Source organism: Vigna unguiculata, chromosome 4 (genome assembly GCF_037176805.1).
Source record: "Vigna unguiculata cultivar grain cowpea cultivar isolate G323 ecotype 2 chromosome 4, ASM3717680v1, whole genome shotgun sequence".
NCBI lineage: Eukaryota > Viridiplantae > Streptophyta > Magnoliopsida > Fabales > Fabaceae > Vigna > Vigna unguiculata.
In genome coordinates this window covers 36,475,383-36,492,782 of record NC_140795.1, presented here as the reverse complement: position 1 = coordinate 36,492,782, position 17,400 = coordinate 36,475,383, and the positions used below count along the sequence as shown (strand labels likewise).

Here is a 17,400-nt window from a genome sequence, read left to right as displayed (position 1 = left end):
CAACCACAAGCTCATGCTCACAAGCCAATTCAACATCATTTCATAACAAGCACAAAAGATGATCATGAAAAGTAGTAATTCAATGCAAAAGATTAGTTCACCACAACCAAGTTACAAAGTTCTACACTATGCTAAAAAGTTCAATACTATCAAAAGAAAGTTAAGACTGAAAACTAAAAGCATAAAATAAATCAGGACTATCAACAAAACAAGTCCTGCAAAATGTGAATCACTCTCTCCAAGTGCTCAGGCGTCATCCTCGCCCTCTTCGTCTAGCTCCTCATCCTCTGCAGCAGCTGAGGCTCCACCTCCCCCAGTAGTAGTGGCCTGGGCCCCAGGCCAAGCAACAGTGGCAGCAAATTCCTCAGCTGATGGGGTGTGCAGCTCAGGAATAGTTAGGGAGATGCCCCTAAGCATGTCAGCATTGGCCATCCCCATCCGGTATAAGGCCTGCATCTGGGGTTCCAGGAGCTGAAGGTGATCGAGCTTGGCCTCCAAAGCCTGCAACCGCATGTCAATGGTGGGAGTTGCCTCGGGCTCGGGCTCTGGCTCAGCCTCTGGCTGTGGCTGATGGCGCCTCCTGGGTCTGGGAGCAACTGAGCAGAACCTCTGAAAATATGAAAAGTCTAGGTCCTGCGTTGCTTTCTCCATCGGGGGTACAAAAATGTCCACCCCTGCCAGGCTGCAAAGATGGGTGATGAGAGAGGGATGGCCAAGAGCGGCCTTGCCAGCGGCGTTAGCACACCGGTGGATCTCATTGGCAATGAATTGCCCTACATCCATCACCCGACCTGTCAGGATGGTGTATAGAATGGTGGCGCGTCCCTCCGTAAGATCAGACACATGGGAGCATGGGGAGATGTTGGCGTGCACAAATGCTGACCAGAAGCGGGCCAAGGGGTGAAGGGAACCTCTCTGAATCGTGCCCCTGTGAAATCCTTCACCCGCCAAGCAGAGTGCTTGGATTAGCTCTCCAGGCGCCACGCCCTCATCATCCAACACTGAAAACTAGCACTCCACATCATCAGCCAGTTGGGTGCCCAAAAACTCATTGATCGTGTCAGCATCAAAGGGCACCCTTTTCCCCCGCACATAACTGAGAAAAGTGGGGGCTGCTGAGGTGGTAACCTTGGCGTTAGCATAGAATTCCTTCACCAAGGTTACACTAAAAGTGCTAGGATAGCTACCCAGCCTTTCCCAGCCACGCTTGATCAACTCCAGCTGAAATTCGTTGACCTCCCCGGGCTTAAGAATCACTTTCCTCTCTGTCACCAACTTTCGTTGCATGACCACTTGGAAGCGGTCTTCATTATCCTTTGTGAGGAAGTAATGAGAGTAAATTCTCTCCTTTCGCTTTTGCCCTTTCGAAGGATTGCCCACGGTGGTCTTCATTCTTTTGGGATTTGAGGAGGATGCCATCTGCAAAATAAACATTGGTACAAAGACGCAATTTAGAGTTAGCATTGAAGTGAGAGATTCAATCAAAAAGAGAGTTAATTGCATCTAAAGACTAAACTAGAATAACAAAATGTCAAGTCATTCATATGCAAAAACCCTTGTAGCATTGGTGCCTCACAACCCAAGCTACAATCACAAGAAAAGCAAAGAAAGAGGCAAAAATAGGGGCCACCGCCTGGCCCCTCCAAAACTGCCGCTAGGCGCCAGCTTGCAACAGTGGGCACTGCTAGGCGCCACCGCCTGGCGGTAAAACAGGCCAAAATGGCCACCGCCAGGCGGTACACAACAGGGCAGCCATGGAATGCAGTGAATGAGCACAAAACAACAGAAAAACAACATCACAATGGCAGCCCACACAAGAAACACGAGTTTTTAAACACAAATAGCAACAAAAACAACATGTATATGAAAGCAAAGTAAACCCTAAGCTAGTGAATCAACAATGGAGTAAAAAAACAAGCATAAAAAATGCAAAAACGAGGAGAGCACATGAAAGATGTTTTACTTGAGTGGAATGCACGAGTGAATGTTGCAAGAAGTGAGATTGGAGAGTGTGTAAGGTGGACTGGTGCGTGGTAAGGGGCAACTGCGCCTGGCGAGAGTGTGGCAGCAGTGTGAGTGAGAGTGGTTAGGGCACGAGAAAACGAGAGTGAGTTCAAATTTGGGATTAGGGTTTGAATTTGAGAGAGATTGGGAAGTAGAGAGTGAGATTGAGAGTTAGGGTTATGAGTGTGGTGAGGAATGAGAACAAGGCGCCAGGCGGGGGTAATAAGGGGTAAGGGTTTGGGCCAGGTCAGAACAGATTTTAAAAGGCCCAAGCATAGCTCGCACAGCGCTACCGCCTGGCGGGAGGTCACTAGCCGCCAGGCGGCGTATCAGCAAAATGCCACTGCATCAGTTTTTCTGGTGTGGCGCCAGGCGGGCGCTAGGGAGCCGCCAGGCGGCTAGCTCCTGGAATGCTCCCAGGGGCTGAATTTACAGACTGCACCTGGCGGGAGAGAGTGCACCGCCAGGCGGTTAAGCTGCAGGGGTGGAATTTTTGTGTTTTTTTTGGGTTATGGTTGGGTTGGTTTTGACTCTATTGTGCTCCCACCAACCTTTCACTCTTGCACACATACTTTTTCAAGCTTGTCAACTTCAAACCAAGCATTCACACTCAAGCAAAACATTCAATTCACAAAACACATGCACAACTTAACTTAAGATTTGAATTTACTACACAAGCTATGCTACTAATATTCTCACAAACAACCAATTGTACACTACCACATTCTATGATGCACAAAGGATAAACTCAATTCAAAATGCTACAACTAGCACATGCTAACACCATCCTAAAACTAAACATGCTTAACAACATTCTAGGCTATGCTTCCACAAATTCACAAATGCAAATTTAACACAAAATTCAACATCTCAACAACACAACAATCATACTAACACAATTCACACATGCATACAAACATCATACTGAATTGAAAACAAAAATTAAAAGCTAGAATGAGTTTAGAGCACTGGGTTGCCTCCCAGGAAGCGCTTGTTTAACGTCACGAGCCTGACGGGTAAGGCGCTTAAGATTGGTTGGTGCTTTTGGTGTGCTCCTTCCCAACCTCACACCTATACAACTTCAATTGAGCACTAGTCACCAATTTAGTCCTTCTAGAATAAGGAGCTTCAATTTCAATTCTTCCATCAACTTTGATGTCTCTAATAACCCATAGCCTTGCCCAATTTGACTTGAATCTTCTAGGAGAAATCTTCAAATGTTCCTTTCTCATCACAATTGGTTGGCCAAGTCTAAGTCCATTATTCCCCATCAAAGAGTGGTGGTGAACTAGAGCATCATCTTTCTCTTCCCTCTCTTCATTCACCTTCGCAGAGAAACAATTGGAGCACTTTTCAAGCAACTTTGAAGCTTGCCAAGGTCTACTAGTCACAGATAAGACTTCATTGACGACCTTAAGACTAGTTTGTTCATCAGTCGGTTCTTGCACAACTTCAAGAACATTGAATGTCACCTCCTCATCTTGGTCTTTCAATTTTAGCGTTCCATCATCCACATTGATAACAACCTTTGCTGTCTTCATGAATGGCCTCCCAAGAATAAGTGGTACCCCTTCATCTTTCTCCATTTCCATCACCACAAAATCAACTGGGAATTTAAGATTATCTATTTGCACCACCACATCTTCCACCACACCATAGGGGTATTTGACGGAGCTGTCTGCTAGCTGCAAGGTCATCCTTGTTGGCTTGGCTTCGAGACCACCAATCTTTTTAAGCATAGATAGGGGCATAAGATTAATGCTAGCCCCTAAGTCAACAAGAGCTTTCCCCATATCTTGATTTCCAATGGTGCAGGGGATGGTGAAGCTACCCGGATCCTTGAATTTTGGAGGAAGATTTTTCTGAATTATGGCACTACAATTCCCTTGCACTTCAATAGTTTCCTCTTCTATATACTTCTTCTTTTTGCCAAGGAATTCCTTCATGAATTTTGCATAAGAAGGTATTTGTTGCAGTGCTTCAGAAAAGGGAATCTTGATCTCAAGCTGCTTGAATATGTCTTTGAAGCGAGCTAACTGTCTCTCTTTCTCTTTTCTTGAAGGATTTTGAGGATAGGGAAGGGGTTTCACAACAACTTTCTCTTTTTGTCTTTTCTCTTTATCCTTCTCTTCACTTTTATTCTTTCCTTCTTCCTCAACAATCTCTTCATCAACTTCTTCCTCTTGAATCTTTTCTTCATTCTTTCTCTTTTCTCTAGCCTCCACCTTTTCTTTACAACCTAGTCCAACCTCCTTTCCGCTTCTAGTGAAGATGGCCTTACATTGCTCTTTGGGGTTGGCTTCGGTGTTGGCGGAAAAAGGACATCCTTGTTGATCAGCCAATTGCTTGGCTAATTGCCCCACTTGCACCTCCAAGTTTTTTATTGATGCATCAGTGTTCTTTTGTTTTTGAATTGACATTTGCAAGAAATGTTGCATCATGTCCTCAAGCTTTGAGGTTCTATCAGTCAGAGAGGGATGTTGGTAAGTTTGTTGATGTGGGGGCCTATTGGAAGGTCCAGCTTGGCCCATGCTTTGATGAGGTCTCCATCCTTGGTTATAGTTCCCTGGTCGGCCTTGATTGCCCATATAACTAACTTCCTCTTGAGATGTGCTTGGCATAGCACATTGCCCATTGGTATGGTTTCCTCCACATAACTCACAACTTTGCACTTGTTGAAGTTGAGCTACAGAGGCGTTTTGAAGCTCTTGAGGAAGTTGTGACAATTTCTTCATCAGGGTCTCCAGCTGCTGAGTCATAATCTTGTTTTGAGCCAATAGAGCATCTTGGGATTGAAGCTCTAGAATACCCTTCTTTTGAGAATGAGCTCTCTCAGTATAGGCTTCATTATCATTAGCTGCCATATTCTCTATTAACTCATAAGCTTCCTCTGGCGTCTTCCACTTGATACTCCCACCGGCAGAGGCATCTAACATCAACTTTGACTGGGACTTAAGACCTGCCAAGAAAAGAGTAAGCTGTGTAGGTTGATCAAACCCATGAATGGGGGTCTTCCTCAGCAGTCCCTTGAATCTATCCCATGCTTGGCCCAAGGACTCATCCATATCTTGTTGAAATGCCGAGATTTCCTGCTTTCCCTTGTTAACCTTGGACTGGGGAAAATATTTGCTCAAGAACTTTGCAACCACATCATCCCAGTTAGTGAGGCTATTTTCAGGAAAGGAATTCAACCAAGCTTTTGCAGGTCCTGCTAGTGAGAACGGGAAGAGACTCAGGCGTATGGCTTCATCAGGAACTTGATGGATCTTCACAGTATTGCATATCTCCAAGAATGTGGCCAGATGAGTGTAGGGATTCTCATGAGACAGGCCATTGAACTGATTACTCTGCACCAGATGAATAAGAGCTGGCTTCATCTCCATGTTGGTGGCATTGACAGCTGGCCTAGCAATACTGTTGAAGTTAATATGGCCTGTGAACGCTGCATAATCTTCCAAAGTGCGTCTTTCACGACCTCTACCATCACCATGAGGATTGTCTGCCATTTCTTCTTCTGGCAAAGGATCAGGATTCTGAGAAGTAGATGAAATAGTGTCTGAAGCAGAAGAGTGATGGGCAACTTGTTGTGCTTGAGCTCGTCTTCTCCTTGTGGCACTATTGTTTCTACGGGCAGTTTTCTCTATCTCGGGATCAACAAGGAGTGGTTCTGAAGATGCAGTTCTCCTTGTACGGATCCTACCCTGCATAAACTATAGAGCAACAACAAAAACAAGCTCGAACTACAAGTTAGCCCAAAAATAATGTGCGTATATAAGTAAACAAAAACAGTAAATATGCACAAAAGAATTTAAGTCTAAATAAGTCAAAAATCACACAATAGTCTAGTATTAGACACGGGTCCCCGGCAACGGCGCCAAAAACTTGTTATGACTTTGGCAAGTGTACCAAGTCGCGCAAATAGTAACTGGTAAGACCGGGATATCGTTTCCCAAGAGACTCGTGTATACTAAATAATTGTGTAATTAGTGATTAATTTAAACTAATGAATATATTCAAGATTTGGGTTTTTATATGCAAGAAAGTTAATATTTCATAAACAATTAAAATTGAACTTGGATATTTGAAGACTCTAGAAAATGGTAAAGGCTAGAAATGCAATGGATTGATATTGTTGGAGTTAGACTTCACCTACTTCACTCTCATGTAAATTAAGCAATAAAACTCTTCTCCATTAATTACTAATGTCAACCCACAAGTTTACTCAAACTCTAATCCCTTAGTTGAATGAGCCTAGGTTTCCTTATTTAGAGTCAATTCCTTGAATCCCTAAATAAACAAACCCGCTTTACAAATTAGGGTTTAAGACAACTAATGAGTCAAGTTCCATTCCTAGATACAAGTTCCATTAGGTATCTTGTTCCAATTCAAGGTTTCAAGAGATATTTTCCAATACCTAATGACCCAAATATCATGCAATGAATGGGTATAACAAAGCAAGCTTTAAATGCATAAACAAAGATACTAGAAATCAATGGAAGAAGCATATATATATTCAAACCATTCGAAAATACATAAGAGTTCAGTGGCTACATCTAACCCCAACAAAAATGGGTTTAGCTCTCCATTGTCATGGAGAGCTCAAGCTTACAAAATGGAAATGGAAGAGGGAGGAGACAGAAAGAGGAAGATGGAGCTGTTCCCACAAGCCCTAGCAGACCTCCAAGCGCTCCAAGACGTGTTGTTCGTGCTCCAAAATGTCCAAGATCCTTTTCCCCTCGCGAAAACAGAAGAAAAGGAGCCAACTTGCCACATCAGCGAACAATGGCGCCTGGCGGCAGGGTCTCACCGCCAGGCGGTATCGGGCAAACAGGGGGCAAAACTGGCAGCTACCGCCCGACGGTGTCCAGTTACCGCCAGGCGGTTCGTAACAGGGGCGCCTGGTTGGCGCTTGGTTGGCGCTTGACTGACGGTCTGTTTCGCCTGGCGCTTGCTTCGTGTCGCCAGGCGCTTCCTGTTGACATTTTTCTTCTTCTCCTTGCTATTCCGAGTCACTCATTAATCTAGATTTTTGGACAAAGCTTCCCATCTACAAAAAGGACACAAAAATGGGGATTAGTGGTATATTTAGATAAATATAACCCAAAATGTATTTATTTACAAAAGTAAGGTAAAATTGAGGATTAAGTAGGTTAAAAGCTTTGGAAGAGATGATTTTGCTAATGAAATATAGCTTGGATAATGGTAAAAATTAACATTATCAGTGGTGCTTCAGAAAATCTTCTAAACTCCACTCCCTAGCTGCTGGTCGTGGCTCAAGACCAAAAGCGGGTGCAGTAGTCCTGTTCTCCTCCAGCTGGCGGAGGGCCTCCATATGCTGTCGATGAGCATCCTCAACAGCCACTCTTGCAGCTTCCATCTGCTGCGTCACCAACTGTTGCTGCTCGAGCGACACTGCTTGTCGCTGCATAGATGCCTCGTGCTGTTGCATCATTGCTGTGCTTTGCTGAGTCATGGCGGCCACCACACTTCTATTACTTTGGCGATATCTGGCACATCGCCATGGGAGGATTGGGAGGTCCTACGATGAGGTGTCATAGTTCACTAGCACACAGAAAATTACTTGGTTAGGCTTGATAAGACATGATCTTAACTAAAAACACTAAGAGAAACACAGAGAAAGCTAAGCGGACATTCAAGTCCACAGAACTAAGGAATGACCGCTCTAATATCATAAATGTAACACCCCATTTAAATAATAAACATAATTAAAGGAAGCGTTACACATGATAATACAGAAATGCAGTCTTGGAGTTTAAACACAAATCCATACAATCCAAGGTACCCAACTATGCCAAAACGAACCAGATACAAATATTCAACAATAAGAAGATTGGGAATTTTAAGAATAGCCAATACATGGGTCGTGGCTCTAAAAGAAAACCCAAAGAAGAGAATCCAGCCCAGATGGTTAAGCAGCGGAGTCACCGTTCCCCTGTTAACTGCGAGGACCTCTCACATCTGCTCCCATCAATAAATTGATGATCATCACAAAAGAGAAGAGCCAGATACAAGACAACCCGACAAACAAATAGGGTAAGCTAGAATAAAACAGTTCATCAAGTAGTCACATGCTATTCCATAATCCAAGCATTTTATATATCATCCAAACATGTTCTGATTTCCCAAACAACACACTAGACTCTGACCCGACTCATTCGGATACATACAGTCTGGTCGGATTCAGCGGATGCTTACACTTGTGGTGGATACCTCTGTTCACCCCCGAGCTGCTCACCCTTGAGCTATGTGTTACAAGTGTTACAATGAATCAATTACCTCACACAAGGTTAGCCCTTAATGAGTTTCAGGCCTCTTGCTACTCTCACCACAAGAGTCAGTCCGCTCTAAGTGAGACTAACTAACTCCTTAGAGTGTCAGGATGCAACCTTACCTTGAATCCTTACCAAACCATATAGATGGGGCACCACCATGGATACCCATTAACAGGAGTCATGGAATTACGTCCCGACCACTGAAGCACTACCCTGAAATCCCACCTAGAGATCTCAAGGATTTAGGCACTGACCACACACTATACATATTCAATCAATCATGAAATATTCACCACACATGTCAATATCATGTTAATCTTTGTAACCACCCTCATTCGTATCTCATATTTAGTCAACCATAGCTCAACCTCCCCAAAGCCATGGAAATAGAATCGTACATCATGCTAATACCATGCCAAGCATCATCACTCATTTTCCATGAATCCCTCCACATTTCATATCAATTCTATAAACATCCCATCATATTGAATCCATGAACCAGTCCCATACATACACATCATGCATCCCACGCTTTAAGCAGATCAAATCATCCAAAATATATTAATCACACAAGAATCGGCAAGGGAAACAGAACTTGGTGCATTCTCGCCCAGCCTCTCGCTCAGGCAGAGGGGTCTCGCTCAGGCGAGGGCTCGAAAAGAGGAACAGTGGCGCTGTGACGCACTTTTCCTTATGCGAGACCTCCTCACCTAAGCGAGACGTGCTCTCGCTCAAAGCTGGAGCTCATCGCCTGAGCGACAGCTCGCGCAGGCTGAAATGGGCGAGTACTGCTAATCTCGCTTAGGCGAGACAGGTCGCTTGGGCGAGATATGCAGGACCCTCCACTATTCATGCATGCACAGACCAAACATTTTACTCACATCAAACATACCGTACATATTCACAGCACTAAAACTTCAATCATACATTCAATATCACAAAAATGGCCATAAAACTCATCAATATAGCTTAAGACACAAACTCTAACTTCCCTTACCTGGAAAGGGGTTAAATGGGGGCTTTGGCAGCCAAGCGTGGAAAACACAACAACTCTAGGAACGAACGAAAAAGATGGAGTAGAAAGCGGGTTTGAGCTAGCTTGAAGATGACGGAGCCCTAAACCCTAGCAGAGCTTCTGTTATGTAAGAGGAAGGAGTCAAGGCTTGATTTGGTAAAGTGAGAGTAGAATCGGAGTCTTGGCTACTTTAGGGGCCTTGGCACCCCATGGACCAGTCATTAGGCCCATCTGCTTAGGATAATCCTTTAAGACTTGGGACCAAAAAAAGAGAATAGAAATAAAATGGGTTTTACATCCCATAAGAGATTCACTTTATTAAAATCATTATAACTAATCGAATTAATTGGGATAAAATAAAGTATGGAAGTATAAGGTTGGTTGGCCACAATGCACCTTGAATCTCAATATGCAATCTGCCCCCTACTTAGTGTTTAAAACGTTGGATATGTTTATAGATGATTTTTTAAATAATTTTAAAATAAGAAAGTGGAAAATAGTAATAAATGTTTCAAAAGTTAAAATTAGTTTTTATTAATTCATTAAAATTTTATTATATAGTTTTCTCAAAACATATGTTTTTAATTTATACATAAATTATTTTAACATATGAAAAAAATTAATCTTACTTTTTTTAACTTATTTTCATATTTTAAAAGTGTCTAGACACACTACTAAAACAACTCATACTTTCTGCCAATTTTGTATTGAAATTTTTTTCGTAGAAAATATTTATAAATTTTGTTATGAAAAAAAAATTGCAGAAAATTGATGCCAATTTTTTGCAAAAATATTTTGTATAAAACACTTTTCATAACAAATTTTATAGAAAATACTTACGAATTTTATAATTTTGTAGAAAATAATTATCTACGAAAGAATTACCTGCTTCTTGCAAATTTTTTAAACAAGTTTTCAAGAAAAATCTCATGAAAATTTTTAATAATGACAAAAATTTAAAGACTAAAGACCGAAAAGAAATGTTTCACACGCTATAGTATAGAACGTGAGATGTAAGTCATTAAAGTTTCTACAATTGCAATATTTATCAAAGTCTCTTATGCATATCAAATCAAAGTTATTTTCATTTTCAATTATTTTTAATCAGAGACTTTTGAAGTCTTAGTGTTTATCTTTTATCCTTTTTAAGTCATTGCAATTATTCAAGCCGTAATGAAAAGTTAAGAAAAATATTTAAGAGAATTTTTCTAACTTAAATTTTAGAAAATAAATTACTTTTATTATTAGTTGCATGTCCAACTTAGAAAGGGACTTATTTTCATAAATTATAAGATATAATTTAATGGTTGTATAAATATTAGGATAAGTTCTACATTTTGTTAAGAATCGCATACATGCCATTTTACTAAAAGTGGTAGTATTTTATTTAAAAAATAAAAAAATAATAAAAATTACTTTGTGTACCAAGTTGGGTGATAAATGACAATATATAAAAGTCTGTAATAAATTTTAAAGAAGTCCTTTTCTTATTTTCCTCTTTTAGTAGACTTTTGAAGTCATCTTCCAATAATTTTTCAATTTTAAAGTTGTGGTCCATTTTTTTTTTATAATTTTGATTGGTTGTTATTTTTCAGTTATATTTTTATCAAACTGCTTGGAAATTGATGGTATTCTACCAATAATGAAGAAATAAAAAAAACTTTAAAAAACATTATTACATACTAGCGAAAACACAGGCGCTGTCGCGCCTGTGTGTTCGCTTTTTTTTATGTATTTATACGTATAATATTAAGAATAATCGATTACAATTTATGATGGGTATAAGTAGATTGGTTAAAAAAGAAAACAGTAAATTACTAAGTCATAAAATTATATATCAACTAATATTTAATACATTTGATCAAGATTTGGAGTTAATGAGTTATATGTGATGGAGTCAATGGTAGTTGTTTATAAATATACAAACTATTTTAGTACGTGTCTATAAATATACATTCATTAAAAGAATGAAATATATATTTCATACATACATGATGCAGAAAAAAATAGTAAATGAAAGTATCATATATTGACATCCTTAAACATTTCTTTAATTGGGAGGCCAAATAAAGATTGATGTCTAGGATGTGTTTCAGCTTCCCTGCATTGTAAAAAAAGTAAATATTATTGCTAATATATATGCAAATAACAGAAATATTATGTAGCAATTGAATTATGTATAGATAATAAAAAAAACTTTATTTACCTTTGAAGCAGTCTTCTTAATTCTTTGTAGAAGACATGGTCCATAAGTTGTTGAGTTTTAAAGAACTAAAAAATATCATTGAATAATGTTATTTTCTTATGAGTCATTAAATGTATATGTAATGGTATACAAATATTGAAGAAATAGTAATAACCTCATTGATGCATATATTTTGATAAACACAAAGATTGTTGTTGTAGCGAGTATGGATTGGTAATGATTTTTGTTGTTTCCTGGTAATGGAAAGAAGTTAAATAAAAAAGAATAAAGATTTTTTGTGGTATTATAGAAGAATAATGGAAGAAAGTATAATGGAAGAAAGTAAATAATTTTAAATGTGCATAATACCTGCATGTCTTTTGAGAAAGTAATTCTCGTTTGATTAGATTTGAAAGTTGTGTTTTATCAGTTATCACAGTGGATCCCCAACCAATAGAATAAATTTTCAAATGATGAATCTACAATTGAAGAACAATATATGTAAACACGATGCACAATATAGTTGTATTGATATATGTAAACATGACATATTATAGTTGAAATGAATTATTTTGATTACCTTGTTGTCTATTGGCTTAACCAATGAAAGTGAATATTCATCCTTCCAAGTGTTCCATTGGTTCATAAATTTTGCATTCTACGAAGAAAATGTCAACTATTGCAAGATTGGGAACTAAACTTTTAAAACTACACTTATCGCATATCACCTCTTGTGGTATAAATGTGTGGAAATGACTTACATGTAATTCTTCATTGAGGTGTAAGTTGTCCTTAGTTATTATCGTACCTGCAAGGTATAAAATAAATATGATGAATTTTATTTTTGTAGTTGTAAATATAAGTATAATTAGGTAGAATATGAAAATATAGTCATTTTAATGACATAAATGAAGTAAAAAACGAACAATACCTAGTTTTGAGATAACAAAATTTCCTTATAAACAACATTCTTGGTAAAAATGCCTTCTTGTCCTTCAAGGTGTCCTTCTTTAATAAGGATTTTTGTGGAAGTTTGAGAAACACCTCTTGATAAAGCAACATATAATTGACCATGGCTAAAAACATGTCGTGGAAGGTAAATTCCAACGGTAGGTATAGTTTGTCCTTGTGATTTATTTATAGTAATTGCAAAACTCAATCTCACAGGGAATTGTTTCCTAATAAGCACAAAAGGAAGACCTGCACTCTCTGTTGTTTTATGTTTAATTCTTGGTAAGAAAGCTCTTTTTCCTGCATGGTGACCTGTCAATATTTCAACATCCAGCATGTTCATATAGAACCCACGACATAATAATCTTGTCCCATTACATAACCCAGATTTAGGGTCTATGTTTCGCAACAACATTAACGGTGATCCTTTTTTAACCTTTAAGTTATGTGGTGGCAAACCTCCTGGACAAATAGTGTGTAAGTACTCATGTTGGTATAAATGATATGTGTCTCCTTCAACCTCATCAAATGACAACAAATTACGATCTTCTCCTGGAAATAGATCGATAATTATGTCATTAAGTTTTTCTACATCTTCATTTTTTGGAGTTAGTATGGCTCGTTCAGCCATATAAGATGCATCCCATGTATGAAATTGTAACTGAGAAAAAGTTTGGTGTATGAGGTGTTGTATTGAGGTTTCTCCTTCCCATGATATTGCTAGTTGTTGGGGTATTTTAACCATGTCATCAACTTGTGTTGGTTCAATACCATCTCCAATGCGCATGAGATATTCAGCAAAATTGTGATCTTGTAATGATCTCATGTTTTGTTGTAAATGTAATATCTTTGTGTTACTCCATAAATGAGAGTTAATAATACAGGCAGAAATCATTTGTGCTTTTGTACCTTTTTGAACAACTGGCAGTACCTGACGAAAATCACCTCCTAATATGATCACTTTCCCCCCAAATGGAGCATCAGAATCTAGAATGTCCTTTAATGTTCGATCTAGTGCCTCCAAAACATATCTGTTAATCATGGGTGCTTCATCCCAAATAATTGCCTTTGCTATTTTTATTAGTTTTGCAAGATCTGATTGTTTACTTATAGAACAAAATGAACCGGCCTCGATATTGATAGGTATTTTAAATCGAGAATGTGCAGTTCTACCACCCGGTAATAATGTTGCTGCTATACCAGAGGAGGCTGTAGCTAAAATAATTTGACCGTTGCTCCTACAATGTGCAATTAAAGTACGATAAAGAAATGTTTTACCGGTTCCGCCTGGTCCATCCACAAAAAAGACTTGACTTTGATTACGGTTGATTACATCTAAAATGGTATTGAAGGCAATGAGTTGGTCATGATTCAATCTGTGTACATTGTCAACATCTTCATTAGGTATCTGTATTGATAATTCTTCTTGTATAATTCTTGGTACTGAAGTAGTTGCCAATGCATCATAAGATAAAGGTGGCAAATCAAAATCCTTGATTGTTTTACCATGCTGAATTAAAAAGTCATTTAAATCCCTCAATAACATAGGAATCAAGTTCTCATTGACAGAAGTGTTGGTTGAAGTATAATCTTCTAGCATATAGGTGTGGAAGTGATTCCAAAGGCTTCTAATATCAGTTGGTTCACAAAAAAGTAATATGGTCACAAATAGTCTTCGTAAAGCATATGGCATTTGTAAAGTTGATGCTTCAACTAAGCATTCATGAATACTATTGTCACTTTCTAAAAATCCCCATTTCTCAGTCGCCTTGTTGAATGTGTGACAATATGTTTCATTTGGTGATAATAGATATTCCCAACTGGTTGGTCCTCTTATGTGAGAAAGCAAAACCCGCAAGAAGAACTTATCTCCTTCAGAAGGAGATACAGTATACATTCGGCCGATAACTTTCTTGTTTGACCTTCTTGGATACCATTCCTTATGTCTATTATTCCAACAATAATGCTCTGGAATTTCCCGATACAAAAATGTTCTAGATTGGGGATCTCTTTGATTGAGTGCAAAAAATTGTGTGAGCATGGTTTTGGAGTTGTTATCATCATTCAACACGTCATTGATGTTTTGGTGCTTATAAAATCGCACTTGTTGTCGATTTGGTAAATGAATTTGCAATCTTTCAACAGCTGGATTCATTCGATAGATTGTAAATCTGAAGATTTTCCATAAAGCCTCGGGAGCACAAATCCATCTAGCATCGAGATATTGCTGGACTTCATCTATAATTGGTCCTTTATGAATCTCCATTGCTACTCGATCCGGTCCTTTGTAAACATACTTATACAAATATTTAATACTTTTGATGTTGCTGCAGACTTCAACATTTATATGACAGTCGTATTTTAAGAGTAACCAAGGATTATAAGGAACCACCCATCTATTGTCAACAGTCACATTTCTATTTATGGAAATTGGTTCATCAAAACGTCTTCTATATTGTGGATATGAATCATTACCTTGTCGTGTTTCTTCCAAGAAATCCTTGGGAAATCTCTTTTGGCATTGATTGCGCTTCATACATGGTGATCTAGGATTGAGAGTTCCGCAATGACCATGTATCATGTGTTTCAACACAGCTTCATGCAATTGTGGTTCTTCTGCCTTATTTGGTATTTCTGCCCTCACAATGCTATCATAATCTTGTGGATCACGTAACTTATCATTATTATCTAAGATCAATAGCATATGTACATGCGGCAACCCACGTTTTTGAAATTCAGTAACATACATATAACTATTAACTTTTCCGAGGACTCCTTTATTAACAACATCTTCCTTCAATTGCTCAAATTTTACTCGAAAGATTCTTGTGAGCAAGTCAGGGCGATCTTGTGGAGTTTGTTGATTTTGTAGTTCAGAAGAAATTTCACTCCAAGATGGATTGCATGTCATTGTAAGAAAAATATCAGGTTTTCCATTGTGAGCAACAATTGCCATACCATCTTGATATCGTTGTGTCAAGTCTCGACGACTACCAATAAATGACGATGGTAATATTGTCCTCTTTCCAACAGTATCTTCAAAGAAATGAAAGAGTGAATGATAATATAATTAGATGTAATAAATGTTGTTTTAAATATATTTACCTGCGTGAGTTTGTCCTTCATGCAAAGCATCCTGCAAACCTTGGTACACTTCAGCACGAATGTTGTTTTGATGATTACGAATCCATCGTAACCTTCCGGTCTCAATCTTAACGTAGTTATCTACAACATATTGTTGTAAAAGTCGTCCCGCTTGTAATATTACAGACTGATCATTTGGACGAATCTACATTAAATAATCACGTGTTTCTAAAATATGTTAGCCTTCTTAATATTACATAATTTAATGAAACTGGGATAATTATGATAGAAGTTACCTGAAGCATGAAACTATAATATTCTCGGCAAGAGATACTTTGGCCATTATGATTTTTTGTGTTGGTGTCCCAGCCATATGTTCCAAATGGAAATAATAAAGGATATTGTAAAGGATCATAATATCCTACGGTTTCTTGTATGTTTATTAAATTTCCATCATGACCTACAACTTTAATATCTCGGCCACGTGCCATTGATTTTGTGTCTGCAGTAACAATAATAGCTGCTACTTGAGATGCAGTTGGAAGATTATACTGTGGTTGATTCGCAGGACGCTCTTTAATGAGTAAAGAACATATCTGAATATTTGGTTCTTCAGCAAGTTGTCGAAATACATGCACAAAAGGATTGCACCGGTGTAATATTTGTTGTAATTTATGAACAATATTTTGATGAAGTTGAGGGTTTTCCAACATCCTATTTTGTAATTCATGTTCAGTGTCATAAATGTACAACTGCAAAAACCGGGGTCTGGACCCATCATTTGGATAAAATCCTCCTATCCTATGATAGATTGCACCTTGAGCACGAAAACTATATATACCACGACCATTTGCTACTATAGTTTCATCCATATGAACACCAAGAGAAGTGAATGAGAAGACATGATTGTAACTTCTTATATGTTGTCTAAAATGTCTACTTTCAGATGTTTGATCTGAAAATATTTGAAGAAGCTCATGTGGAGGAGGAACACGTGGAAGTAAGACTTTCCCACCAGAGCAACACATATCGCGCGATTCATGATAAAATAATCGTGCATGACAATGTGGACATGTAGTTGGTGTAAATAATTGAAATTTGAGCATCGGAACCGTATTTAAAAAATTTCTAGCACTATTATGTGTTCGGGGGAATCCATGTAGCATATCTACATTATTGTGATAAATTGGAGGAATAGTAAATAATGTAGTATTATAAATTCCAAAAGTATGAAAAGTGCATTCTTAAAGCACAACATGTATTAATTATGGTAGGAAAAAGATACAAATAAGGTTCAATGGTACCAAAATTAGTATTAACTATTGATGGAAATAATTTACTAACCATGTTGAAGGGCATTGACGTGTGTATTACTTTGTGTAGGAAAACCATAACCTGTGTGGTATTAAATCAATGAAAAAAAGTGCATAATAAAAAACCAATATCACTGTAATAAATAAAGAGTAAATTAAAAACCATGATAGTTGGTAATAAAGTATAATCATATCTTGATACATAGAGAAAAAAAAAGGAAGTAATTGCGAAAATTAACGATACTTAAAGGTGTTTTATTTTTCAACATCGTAATAAATTATATCAAAATCATAATTACAAATCCTATAATAGTAAATAAATAGAATGAAAATATTTTTTGAAATGGAATGTAGGCAAAACAACTTCACGAAAGGAATAAAAATGATGTGGTTGCAGAGAAAAACAAACTGTAAAATAACGGTTACTTTTGAAACAATTTTAAAAATAATAAATAATTTATTATATTATTAAAAAGGGTAAAATAGGAATTAAAGAAAGTGGACACAGAAAGGGGAATCCCCTTTATATATTGTTATAGATAATGATATTTAGGA

At 38.0% G+C, this 17,400-nt stretch overlaps 2 protein-coding genes across 2 annotated transcripts; both read right to left on the bottom strand.

Moving 5' to 3' along the window:
• Nucleotides 1-246: 246 nt before the first annotated feature.
• LOC146887103 (uncharacterized) lies at nt 247-5,711 on the bottom strand. The gene is made up of 3 exons (XM_085672027.1): nt 3,069-5,711; nt 1,129-1,419; nt 247-1,008 (listed from the first exon to the last, which is right to left on the bottom strand). Exons 1-3 carry the CDS (start codon nt 5,709-5,711, stop codon nt 247-249), a joined length of 3,696 nt encoding a protein of 1,231 aa, XP_085528153.1.
• Nucleotides 5,712-7,222: 1,511 nt separating this feature from the next.
• LOC114180701 (uncharacterized) lies at nt 7,223-16,560 on the bottom strand. Its single transcript, XM_085672026.1, has 5 exons — nt 15,829-16,560; nt 15,554-15,737; nt 12,885-15,484; nt 12,698-12,760; nt 7,223-7,543 (listed from the first exon to the last, which is right to left on the bottom strand). Exons 1-5 carry the CDS (start codon nt 16,558-16,560, stop codon nt 7,223-7,225), a joined length of 3,900 nt encoding a protein of 1,299 aa, XP_085528152.1.
• Between the last annotated feature and the right edge of the window lie 840 nt (nt 16,561-17,400).